At 36.2% G+C, this 13,313-nt stretch overlaps 1 protein-coding gene across 1 annotated transcript; it reads left to right on the top strand.

The window, feature by feature from the left end:
* The first annotated feature begins 8,386 nt into the window (after positions 1–8,386).
* LOC103965755 (ras-related protein RABE1a) lies at positions 8,387–12,861 on the top strand. Its single transcript, XM_009378830.3, has 8 exons — positions 8,387–8,650; positions 10,173–10,245; positions 10,341–10,441; positions 11,365–11,430; positions 11,740–11,837; positions 11,923–11,985; positions 12,066–12,158; positions 12,576–12,861. Exons 1-8 carry the CDS (start codon positions 8,578–8,580, stop codon positions 12,654–12,656), a joined length of 648 nt encoding a protein of 215 aa, XP_009377105.1. The 5' UTR covers positions 8,387–8,577; the 3' UTR covers positions 12,657–12,861.
* The last annotated feature ends 452 nt before the right edge of the window (positions 12,862–13,313 follow it).

Below are 13,313 nucleotides of genomic sequence, written 5' to 3'. Positions count from 1 at the left end.
CCCACTACTTCTTTTTGCACTGCAAGTTAGGTATGATTTGGAGTTGAGGTGATTTAAAAAAAAGTTGATACGAAAAAAAAGTTGGGAGAATTTTTGGTGTTTGGTAAACACCCTAAACCAGCTTTATTTCAAAAATTCAGATGAAAAAAAGCTAAAAAGTGGAAGTTGCAAAAAGCAACTTAAAAAAGTGGCTTATTGTGAAAAAAACATGAAGCTATAGTAACTTTTTTAATGAATTTTTCAATTTACCAATATTGCCCTCCTTTCTCCTTTCTCATTTCTACTGATTCCTCACACTTTCAGACTCATCTCTCTCGCAAGCTCTCTCGCAAAACACTCTCTCCACACGCCCTCTTCCCTCTGTTGCCTGTCGCTGCACCTCTTCCTCCTCCTTATTTTCCTCTCTCTCCATCTGTCTCGGCGCCACAGACCGAGCAACCAGGTACTTGATTTGCTTGAATATATTTGTTGTAATTAATTAATTTAATTTAGTTAGGTTAGGGTTTGGCTGCTCTCTCAGTTTGCTTCTATTTTTGTAGTTTAATTTTAATTCAGGGTTTGGTTCTAGCAGCTAACATGGATGATGAACCGATTTTTTGGGGTTTTCTAAAACAGGGTTTATTTGACAAGCAACGAATGAGTGAAGGCGAACATAGGCTCGATGTCATCGATTAGGTAAACATAACTCTCTCTCTTTCTTTCTTTCTCTCTCTCTTCCATCGTTGAAGCAATTTCAGTTTTGGTGTTTGAATTAATGTTCTAACTTTCAGTTTTGGGGTTTGAATTAATTCTCTAAATTTCAGTTTTGGGGTTTGAATTAAGGTTCTAATTATTATCATGAGATCCATGAAGCAATTTCAGTTCTTAGCATTTGATTGACAACGATGGTGTTGCTCTAAATATATGTCTGGATTATATATTTAGGATTATGTTGCTCCAAATCTAAGTAGTTTAATTGTTTGAATTATATATTTAGGAACCCAATAAAGCTGCTGCTTTCGTCATTCCAACTTCCAAGACACTTCCTTCTCCACCCACCATTTAGCTCATATACAACACAAACATCCGAACTGCTATCTCTCAGTCTCAATCTCAATCTGTTGCTGTCTCTCTACTCTGCTCAGGTGAATTGTAAGAACCCAAATCTCCTCCTCTTTTTCTGCCTTTATTTATTTATTTATTTTGTTTACGTACTCTGTTTGTTTGTTTCTTAAACACACTACCTGTTTCCTGCAATGTGGGTTTGTTTTTTCACATGGTTCAATTCGTGATGTTTGTTTGCCGGGAAAATGTGGGTGAAACCAAGTTAAGAACATGAAAAATGATCAAGTTTAAGCTTTCGAAGTGTGGTTCAAATTTTGACAATGTGATGGCAAAGAAAGACCAGTAGACTGGATTTGGCCTTTATATTCTAAGTAGACAAAAGCAGGGCAAATGATAAGAGATGTAGGGGAGGGAACAATTGAAAAAAGATACTTGGCTTCTCAAGGGTATTGTTCAAATACCCTTTATTCATCCATGTCAGATTCTTCAATATAACAGCCTTAATTTGCTTAGATTGCAAACTTATGATTTGGGTGAATCTAAAATTTCTTGTTGGTTACTGAGTTGGTTACTTCTTGCAATAATTTGGAATTTGGGACATTATGCTCCATGTGATTTCAATCACAGGTTTATTTGATTAGTGGCGTTATGGCCAAGCATGAGGTGGCTCCATGTGTACTGTGTATGCTTTCATGTACTGTGTATGCTCATTCCTGCTTTCATGTACATAATGCTATGATTAGTTATTTCTTAGTTATATTACAATATTATTTGTTCTTGTTTTAATATATATATATATACATATATATATATATGTATATGTATATATACAAATCACTAGTTGGTATCAATGGCAAAGAAGGGGGCATCTTTGTCAAATCCTACAGCTACATGGAATGCCCACAATATATCTATATTTTGTGATGTATGCATCAAGGAGGTGAAGGCTGGACATCGTCCGGGCACTCACTTTGACAAAGATGGATATGCAAATATTAGAGCTAACTTCAAGGCAAAGACAGGGCATGAAACATATTATTTAAAATAAGTCCACAAAACTCCATGTATGAATTCTTCCCAAACAGGTAACATTTGGTTGATGGAAGTACTAGAAGGAAATGATGTGTGATGCTATAGAATGTTTAGGATGAACAAAGATGTCTTTTATAGATTATCCAATGACTTGCAAACTAATTATGGATTGAAAGGTTCAAGGAGAATGAGTGGAACTGAAATATTAGGAATGTTTTTGCATATGTTGGGACATCCTGTGAAAAATAGATTAGTGCAAGAGAGATTTCAACATTCTGATGAGACTATTAGTAGATATTTTGGTGCTATGTTGGATATCGTATGTAAGATGACAATAGATATTATCAAACCAATGGATTTGGAGTTTTGTGGCATTCCCCAAGAAATAAGGAGAGATACAAGATACATGCCTCATTTTAAGGTAACGTTTGACTCGTCTTCTAACTTATTTGCAAACTATAAGTGTAGGTTGGCAGTTTTCTTCTATGTTATTATTTAGGATTGTATTGGTGCCATAGATGGAGTACATGTTGAGGCTTCAATACCACCTCCGGATCAAGTTCCATACATTGGTAGGAAAGGAATACCGACTCAAAATGTTATGGCTACATGTAATTTTGACATGCAATTCACATTTGCTTGTGGCAGATGGGACTGCACTGCACATGATAGAATGGTTTTTCTATCCGTGCTACGGAATCCAAATTTAAACTTTTCTAAGCCTCCAAATGGTAATCTTTATACTTATTATAACATTTTACATACTTGCTTTGTATAATTATTACAATACAAAACAAAATTTTCAATTGTCAGGAAAATATTACTTGGTAGATACGAGGTACCCACAAATGAGAGGATATTTGGGACCATATAAAGGTGAAATATATCATCTCCCGAACTTTTGTAGGGGTGTCAAACTAACGGGTCATAAAGAGGTATTCAACCACATGCATTCTTCTCTTAGAAGCATCATTGAACGAACTTTTGGGGTATGGAAGAAAAGATGGACATTTTTAAGGGACATGCCTAAGTACCCGATCAATAAGCAAGTGAAGATTGTCATTGCTACAATGGCTCTTCCTAACTACATACAGAGGTATTTTGAACATGATCATCATTTTGATGACCCACAGGGACTTTTGTGAAGAGAGCTATAGTAGTGATGATGATGATAAAAAATACAAAAATTATCAAGTTGAAGGATAACATGAGATAGAGGCATTAAGAAATAGAATAGCGGAAAGTTTGATGAATGCATCTAATTAGACTACTTTCAAGTACATTAACAATATTGTACTAATGAATCCTAGCTATTCAGTCTAAAATATTTCAATTGAAGTAGTTTGTCATACTAATTAATATTTAAGATAAAATTTACAAATATTTTTCTTTTAAAATTAAAGTATATTTAGTAATTCATCTTTATTTATTAAGAAAATTAAATTAATAGCACATCTAGTATTATACCATTTTTGGTCATTTCACATAGTCATAGCTATTTTACATAAAAGTTTACCAAACACTATCATACTGCTTTTTTTTTTTCCAAAAGCACTTTTACAAAAAAATTTACCAAACACTCTACTGCTTTATTTCACAGCTGCTTATTCTCACAACATAGCATAAGCAAACTTTTTCAAAGCACAACAATACCAAACCAGCCCTTAGTCTTCTTATCGGTTCTATCTACTCACAGTAGAGGCTTTGATTTGATATTTGAATTGGTTGGCATGTGCTTACATGCGGTTGGGTTGGATTGTTTTTTGGTTTTTTTTCTTCTTTTTTTTTTCTTCTCCTTATCATTAAATAAAATTAATATATGATTTTTTTTATTAAAATTCAAAGTTTTGAAGTCATCGTCATTAGTTTTCTTTTATATAAATTGTTGTACTTAAAAATGATCAAATATAAAGTAAAATAGTTAAGCGTTTGATTAGGAGTGGATACTTAAAATCAAAATATTGAAATCGTACAAAAACGATCTTATACCAAACCAGTTTTGTTTGGTTTTGTGTTCAAAATCTTCAGTTTCATCAGACTAATTTTATATAAATGGTATGGATATTGTTTGTACCATATTTCACTAAACCCGATACCACCGAGTATTGGCCAACTGTATACATTCAAAGACCTATTGAAGAGTACATGTTGAGGTGTCTGCCAAAGCACATGAGTTTCTCTCCAATCAGGAGACCAACGACAAGTCGGCACATGTCAACACCAAAATAAAGTCTTTAGAGTCCCACTTCGACTGCAGACGAAAATGGGGGACTTTCCTCAACTATAAAAGGATATCATTCTCCATAATAATGATTCTTCTGATTGAATACCTCTTAATCTATTATTGAACTCACTAATGATGTATCATGCTTATACCCTTGTAGACATAGCCCAACTTAAGATAAACCAAGTACATCTTGTGTTTGTTTTCCTCTCTATCTCTCTACACACGATCTTTACTTATGACTAAGCAACCCTAAGAAAGGTCACACATTGACACTTAACATTATTTCAAAATCAACCCAATTTTGTAAATCAACAAATCCAATTCTCGTACTTTTGAAAAAGTTGATCATTACCGTAGCGAGCCGAATTAATAATTAATTATTTATTTATTTATAATTATTTAAATTAATTCATAAAAGCCGTCAAACATTACATTATCAGGAATTACATTTGAAAACAAATTTTGCAAGTTTCTTTATGAGTTTTTAATCAAAAAGTTTTCTTACATTTGAAAACTAATTTCAAAGTGTATGAGTAATAAATCTTCTGGTTGGTCACAATTTTTTAATTGGTAAATTACACCGTACCAGGTTTGAGGTCTATTGTAACCTCATATGTAACATCCTACATCGACCAACGGAGAGAGGGTGAAATCCCTTATATGTACATGCCCACCTCCATTTAGCACGAGGCCTTTTGGGAACTCACTGGCTTCGGATTCCATTGGAACTCTGAAGTTAAGCGATTTCGGGTGAGAGCAATCCCAGGATGGATGACCCACTGGAAAGTTCTCGTGTGAGTTCCTAGAAACAAAACCATGAGGGCGTGGCCGGGGCCCAAAGCGAACAATATCGTGCTACGGCGAAGCCGAGACTGGGATGTGACAGAATGGTATCAGAGCCACTCTACCGTGTGGTGCGAGTGTGCCGATGAGGACGTCAGGCCTCTAAGGGGGGTGGATTGTAACATGCCACATCGACCAACGGAAAGGGGGTGAAGTACCTTATATGTACATGCCCACCTCCATTTAGTATGATGTTTTTTGGAAACTCACTGGTTTTTGATTTCATTGGAACTTTGAAGTTAAGCAAGTTCGAGCGAGAGCAATCCCAAGATGGGTGACCCATTGGGAAGTTCTTGTGTAAGTTCCCAGAAACAAAACCGTGAGGGCGTGGTCGGGGCCCAAAGCGGACAATATCGTGCTACGGTAGAGCCGAGACTAGAATGTGACATCATACAACATCTTCAAAACATTTCACTTTCATACCTCAAGTACTATTTTATTTCAATATAATACATCCGTTACATTTTCCATCCATTGATCCGTTAAGAACTGATGTGGCTGCCAAATTTGTACCACGTGGCAAAAAAAAATATTTTTTATGCATTAAAAATATTATAATAATTTATCCTATTAAAAAAAATAAAAAATAAAAATGAAAACCCTGAAACCCATTTCCCTCGACCACCTCCCTCTCATCCACTTTCTTCACCTCCCCTCCCATCCAAAAACCTACCCCATCCCACCCCACCCCCACCTCCCCTGCAACCCCCTACCCCACCTCTCTGTTACTTATCATTTTTCCCAACCCATTCCCCTTCCCCTTCCTCGCAACCCAAACCCCCCTATCTCACCCCACACCCACCTCCCCCGCAACCCCCCTAACCCTGGGCGATCCCTAGATCTGGACCTCGACAACCAGTCAACGACCCGGATGCGCTGAACAACCCAGAAACCTCCGAATCCGGTGATGGTCTTCTCGCCAAGCTCTAGTCCATCCGCCAATCACACTAGGCCCTGTTATCGAAGTCGGCGGTGATGGATGTTTGGCTACGAGGATGAAGGAGATGGGGTGGTTGCTCCGATGGGAGGGGAGAATTGACATGGTGGTTGTATGAGATGGGTAGTGGTGATGGAGGAAGAAGGACATGAAGTTGGGAGGCTCAGGAGGGAGAAGAGGGGTGCGAGGGAGGGGGTTACGGGGAAGTGGGGGTGGGGTTCAGTTTTTTTTTTTTTTTTTTTTTTTTATAGATAAAAAAGTTATTATTTTTTGCCGAGTAGCACAACTTTGGCAGTCACGTGATACAAATGTGGCAGTCACATCAGCTCTTAACGAATCAATGGATGAAAAATGTAATGGATGTATTATATTGAAATAAAATAATACTTGAGGTATGAAAGTGAAATCTTTTAAAGATGTTGTATGAAGTTATAATATACCTCAAATCTGAGATGGTAAAATGTAATTTACTTTTTTTTTAATTTTTTCTCAACATATTTTGAAATTAGAGGTTTAGCCACTTCATTTCCCCGCGGAAAATAATGGATTGAAGTGGGCCAATGTTGTAGGCCGAAATTATGTGGTATAGAACTAAACCAAAACTAATTGGTATCAATATGATATGGTTTCATGCTTGAAAAAGCCTAATACTGAACCATACCTAACCGTTACAAATTTTTGGTTTCAAAGTTTCAATTTTTCAGGTATCAATATGATCTCGTTTCATGCTTGAAAAAGCCTAATACTGAACCATACCTAACCGTTACAAATTTTTGGTTTCAAAGTTTCAATTTTTCACACTTGCACCCGTGGACCGTGCATGACCTAACCAAAGAGAAAATTTTCATTGTGACCGGAGTACGAGTGGCATATCACGTGCTTTTATGTAAGTGATGAAAAATTTTATTTTTTAAGCTATTAACTTTTAACACATATATCCTACCATTTGCATAGTGACATGTGGTGTATCATCCCGTATTCCGGTCACATTGAAAAATCTCTCCTAACCAAGTGACGTGGATGATGCAACTGATGATATGACAACCAAATATCAACGTCATTTTAACAACGTTATATAGACGTATAAATACCAATTATTAACATCAGATCACCAATGTTAATCAAATATCAGTGTAATATCTATTTATATCAGTGCCGTTACCATAACATTGATATTTAGCCACACTGTCATCGTATGCTTGACTACCGTCGTTATACAAATCATGTGCAACCCACATATAAAAGGAAGAAAATATGATGATCTAAATAGGTTCTTCCACAGTAAACCTGAAAAAAGTGAATGTGAAACCAATAAATTAGACACATAAAAATCACATTTTTATAGTGGATTGGAAAATTTAAGTGTGATACCAATATACTCATGAGTTCAATATATTAAGCTTATGAGTGATATATTAAACTCATAAGTGTGAAATCAATAAATTGAATTCATATTAGTATAACAATAATGCTATATATATATATATCAAATTCAACTTGTCCTATATATAGTTATTGGACTCACTTAAAACTACTGAACCATACCTAACGGGTAAAATTTTAGGATTCAAGTTTCAAATTTTCACACTTGCACCCATGGACTGTGCATGGCCTAACCAAGAGACATGGATGACGCAACTAACGATATGGCAACCAAATATCAACGTCATTTTAACAACGTTACATTGGCGTATTAATACCAATTATTAACATCATATCACAAATGTTAATCAAATATTAGTGTAATATCTATTTATATTAGCGCTGTTACCATAACGTTGATACTCAACCACACTATCATGGTATGCTTGACTAGCGTCACTATACAAATCATGTGCAACTCGCATATAAAAGGAAGAAAATCTGATGATCTAAATAAGTTCTTCCATAGTAAACCTGAAAAAGTGAATGTGAAACCAATAAATTGGACACATAAAAATCATACTTTTATAGTAAATCGAGAAATTTAAGTGTGATATTAATATACTAAAAAATTCAATATATTAAACTTATAAATGTGATATATTAAACTCATAAGTGTGAAATCAATGTATTGAATTCACACTAGGAGATCAGTAATGCTATATATATATATATATATATCTATATATCTATTATCAAATTCAACTTGCCTCGGACTCACTTAAAACTACTGAAAAATTCTAACAATTTCACAACATCTCCGACGCTCTTCACGAGTACAATCGCGTGCTTCACATCCTCTCAGATCTCGTTCCCGTTAATCCAACGGCCAGGAACTCTGTTACCCCACCACAATAAAAACAAATAAAAAAACAAAAAATCAACGGCCGACTGGTGCTGCTAAGTCTGCTGACGTAACAAGGACTCCGCTTCGCTTCCCTCCTCTTTTCTCTCACATCTCCTTAGATCTCTCGATCTCTCTCTCTCTCTCTCTCTCCTGATCTGGTATTTCTCTTCCTCCTCGAATCAATTCTCTCCTTTTTATTATTTTTGTGGCTTTGGGATCCTTGCCATGGCTGCTCCACCTGCCAGAGCTCGAGCCGATTACGATTACCTCATTAAGCTCCTCCTGATCGGCGACAGCGGTATGATTTCCCGTTTATACCCTCTCCAAATTTCTCATCTCCTGGACTGGAATCTGTTATTGCGGAGTCGTTTGATCGTTTATTGTTTGGGAATTTTACCTTCTAATCTTAGGGTTGATTTAGGGCTAATGACGCGCATATTTAGGATATTTTGTGATTTCGATTTCTGTTTGGTAGATCGTATTTTGTTGCTGTTAATTCCAGGTACACGATTGATGTGCGTAATAATTGTAGGTGAAAGATTTAGGTTGCGATTTGGTTAGCCTCTTCGTTCGATTAGGCGGCTGAAATGGTTGATTTGTGATTGATTTAGTTAGCTGAAGTTGTAGTGTAGCTTCCTTTAAGCTGCATTTCATGTGTTCTTTGTATTTCAGGTGTATTCCGTATGCATTTCCAGAATAAATAGTTTCATTGTATTCGGGGGACTATAAGAGTTTGGAGCATATGTTGGGGTTTTTGTATTAAACGAATGTTGCTATCTAAGGACTCCACTTAGCATAATTTATTTGATAATGAGATTGGTACTGGTGCATTGTTCTTAGCAATGCTACCTTGAACTTCACCATTGGGGAGTCTGCAATAGTTGAGCCTAAACCTGTTAGCTGTTTAATCATGTGGTGCCTTAAACATGTATATGCTGGTTCATTGATTTTCCCAAGGTGTCGTTCCGTTGAACTCCTTGGACATTACCAAATTTAAGGACTGTTTGTTGCATTCAGTTGGGTAGTTCTATTTACTATCATCTGGCAACCAATGATTTGATTGTTTCAAGTGCCTTTCAAGGGTTACTAGGATCAGATGATTTATTTTCCGAATAGGCGGTCTGAGTTGTTAGATTTACGATTGATTTGGTTAATTGAAGCTCTAAGTTAGCTTTTCTTTTAGTCAAAATTTCATGTGGTATCTGTATTTTGAGGTATATTCCATATGCAAGCTAATGTTCGGGTCAATCTATATAATGAATGCTGCTTTCTTAGGACTCCACTTAGCGTAATTCCTTTGATAATGTGTTTGTGGTTGTATGTAAATTTTCATCAGTGCATTATTTTTAGCAAGTTTGCAAGGTTGAACTTTACAACCGGGTGACTCCTTTTAGGGGACCACACCTTGAGGAGTCTCCAATAGGCAACATATGCATATTTGAGAAACCGATTCAATCTAAAAACATAAACTAATGGTTGAAATGCACTAGCTGTGTGAAGTAGTTTTGTAAACATGTATTTGTTAGTTCATTGATATTTCCCAAGGTGTCCTTCCATCTGACACCTTGGACTTTTTTATTTTTTCAAATTTAAGAGAATGTTTGTTGCATTGGGTTGGTTAGTTCTATTTAATATCATCAGGCAACCAATGATTTTATTGTTTTCAAATGCCTTTCAAGGGTTACTAGGATCCGATGACATATCTTTATTGATTAAGGTTGTCGAGCATGTCCACAATTCTTTTTTATGTTTCCTTGTATACCACATCCATTAGTTTGAGTTTAATTCCTTTTTGTTTTCTTTGTTATGTGACTTTGCAGGTGTGGGTAAGAGTTGCCTTCTTCTGCGTTTCTCTGATGGGTCCTTTACAACTAGTTTCATTACAACCATTGGGTAAGAATTATTTGTGCTTGAATGTGCTTGAGGTTTTGTTATTTCTTCTTTCTGCAACGGTTTCTGAATCTTGCTAAGTTGTAATTCTTTGACAGTATTGATTTCAAGATAAGGACCATAGAGCTTGATGGGAAACGAATTAAATTGCAAATTTGGGATACTGCTGGTCAAGAACGGTTTCGAACAATTACAACTGGTTAGTTCTGTGGCTTCAAAGTGTTTTTTCATTGAATTTGAATTTTAACCATGTCCAACTTTCTCCCTACATGGAAGTTTGATTATATGCTGCTTACAGCTGTGTTTGCAAGCTTGTTAATCAGTTATGCATGTTCATGAAGGAGCATGTTTTGACGAAAATTGCATCTTAATGTTTCTAAGTTAGAAGAACAAAATATCTTCAAGCTCAGATGGGCTTGTATCTGGTTCCGAAATTCAACTGGAGCTGTAAATTTTATCAAGTTAATTGTTAAAGAGTAGGTTGGAAGCTGTTACTACTAGTGTCCCCTGTCAAAAAAAGGGGCATCGTGTCTCTATAGTCTTGTACGTTTACAGTGATACTATGTTTGGATTGACTCCACTGGGATCAGTGTTTTGTTAGGTGTGCACGAATCTGTCAGCAAGACTGCTAGAAAAAAACTTAAATACTTTGACTAAGCGGGCGTTTGGTCTACATTTAAGATATTTCTATATTTGTTATCTTGCTGGCTTGTGGCAATCTGAATGTGAAGGGCCTTGTATGATTCCAGGGCTTCTCTGTTGCCTTCTTGCTACAGACATGCACGGAAGAACTATGTAAACATGATGGTTAGGGCCATTTCAGTATGTTGGTTGCAGGCCTTATTTTTCTTTCAGTTTTCAATTTTTGTGGGTCACACTGGTGGGCACATTAAATGGTCAGAGGTGGAACTGGGCCTCAGCTCATTTAGTTTATGCAGCAGCTCTTGCTTTGTCTTAATGAGTCCTAATTTTTGGTCGCCCATTTGAGTGCAGCTCCAAAACACATCTAAAGCTGTTAATGGTGCTGAGATCTCATATTACCTTTTAGATTGGTAGTTTTTGGAATCTTGCCTTCATTTCCTAAGAATTTTGATAACCTTGTTAATTATTCTGTGTCTGCAGCTTACTACCGTGGAGCCATGGGTATTTTGCTTGTGTATGATGTCACTGATGAGTCATCGTTTAACAGTAACTTCTTCATCACTTACATCACCCTATGCTTATATTCATCATTTGTCCATTTCCTAGCTTTCTAGATCTCTGTTGATCTAGGTTTTTGTTAAAATGATGACAGTGTATTTCTCATATTCCAGAAAAAAAAAAAAAAAAAAGAAAAAAGAAAGAAAAAAAAACAGTATGTCTCCTGCTATTAGGGTTGTACACTTGGACTGTTGGAATTATATGTGATTTTGTTAGGATCTTTTTTTTTTAATTTTTTTACGTTTGTTGGTTATTATAAATGCATGGTAATCAAGCTATATTTCTACCTATGTTCAGACATTAGGAATTGGATTCGTAACATAGAACAGCATGCTTCTGACAATGTCAACAAGATCCTTGTGGGTAACAAGGCTGACATGGATGAAAGCAAAAGGGTTTGTTCCCATCCCCTCTTTGTATGTTTCTTGAGAGTGATTCAGGGTTCTTCAATCTTGTCTTGACAAAAGTGACTTCTCTCAGGCTGTCCCAACTTCAAAGGGTCAAGCACTTGCTGACGAATATGGAATCAAATTCTTTGAGACTGTGAGTTTCTCTTGGTGTCTTCTAACTTACAAAGTAGTTGGTTTTTTCCCATTTTGCTGAAATGATGATGTGTATTACAGAGTGCAAAGACGAATTTGAATGTGGAGGAGGTCTTCTTTTCAATAGCTAGGGATATCAAGCAAAGACTCGCCGATACTGACTCGAGGGCTGAGGTATAATGTCCATGTCACTTATATTACTGCATTTCCCTCCTGATACATACGTAGCTTGGTTTCCTTTCTATAACTAAATTATTGGTATTGGTCTCATTTTTTAATATAATACTTCACGTATACGAATTTTTTTTTTTTTTTTCTCTAGAAACACTTTCTGTTTATTACTTAAACGGAAAAGAATGCCTTTTCTGGCTTAAAGAAGCTCTTTCTGTTCAATAATTAAATCAAAGTTGGTAGTGGGCGCATAGATCAGTTGGTTGTCAGTCACCCCCAAAAGTGCCGAATTTGTTTCTTCACTATTGAGCCTTTGCTACCAACTAGAGTTGAGTGGCACTGGCAACCGTTTGATTAAACCCAATCTGTCATCTCGTGCTGTGATGATATACTGAGGTTACTTTTGTTGGATTTTGGCAGCCTCAGACAATCAAGATTAATCAACCAGACCAGGGAGCTGGGGCTGCTCAAGCTGCCCAAAAATCAGCGTGTTGCGGTTGAAAACTGTGGCGAACATGATATGATGGGTAAATGTTTAAGGCAAACGCAACCACTGCGCTGGGGAGAAAAACTGATTTGTCACGACTCTGTTACTTGTGCCTATATCGCTTTCTTTTTATCATTATTTGATAATTATTACTGATTTGGGTGTGAATGGTAGATCCTCATATGTTGGGAAGTCAATTATATATTAGTTGATTATTCATGAGCTTTCTCTTTCACCTTTCACGCTCATTCCTTTATTTTCCTTGGAGAATCCATGACCGAAATTGAGTCGACTACCCTTTGTTTTAAAGTTTTGGTGTGAAGATATCCTTGGCCTCCCTGTCTTTCGTTCTTGCAAAGCGAGATACAAGTTGACTGAATTTAAGCATTATTTATGGGGGGTAGTCGGCACACCTACTTTTCCTTTTCATGTACTTATCTTAATTTTCGTTGGCAAATTAAATGATTTGAAGAAGATCAATAACAAAAAATTAACAAGGGAGGTAAAAATATGGATGTGAATAGCATTATCCTATTTATAGGGTTAGGATTTGGGGCATGGGTTTTTTTATGCACATTTCGATATGATTTTTGTGAGATCCACGTTATAATGTATTTCAACGATTTAATCATTTATCTTTTATATCATACCTCAAAGGTTGTGCTTACCGT

The sequence above is a fragment of a genome, unplaced genomic scaffold, assembly GCF_019419815.1.
Source record: "Pyrus x bretschneideri cultivar Hongxiangsu unplaced genomic scaffold, Pyrus_bretschneideri_v1 Contig11, whole genome shotgun sequence".
Classification (NCBI taxonomy): domain Eukaryota; kingdom Viridiplantae; phylum Streptophyta; class Magnoliopsida; order Rosales; family Rosaceae; genus Pyrus; species Pyrus x bretschneideri.
Note: the sequence above shows the minus strand (reverse complement) of the source record. Positions and strands in the feature narration are given on the sequence as shown.

Excerpts from the sequence above, each read along its gene's own strand:
- LOC103965755 (XM_009378830.3), top strand. The coding sequence starts at position 8,578 with ATGGCTGCTCCACCTGCCAGAGCTCGAGCCGATTACGATTACCTCATT. Across the intron at positions 10,246-10,340 it reads AGTTTCATTACAACCATTGG|TATTGATTTCAAGATAAGGA; the intron begins GTAAGAATTATT and ends ATTCTTTGACAG. Across the intron at positions 11,431-11,739 it reads TGATGAGTCATCGTTTAACA|ACATTAGGAATTGGATTCGT; the intron begins GTAACTTCTTCA and ends ACCTATGTTCAG.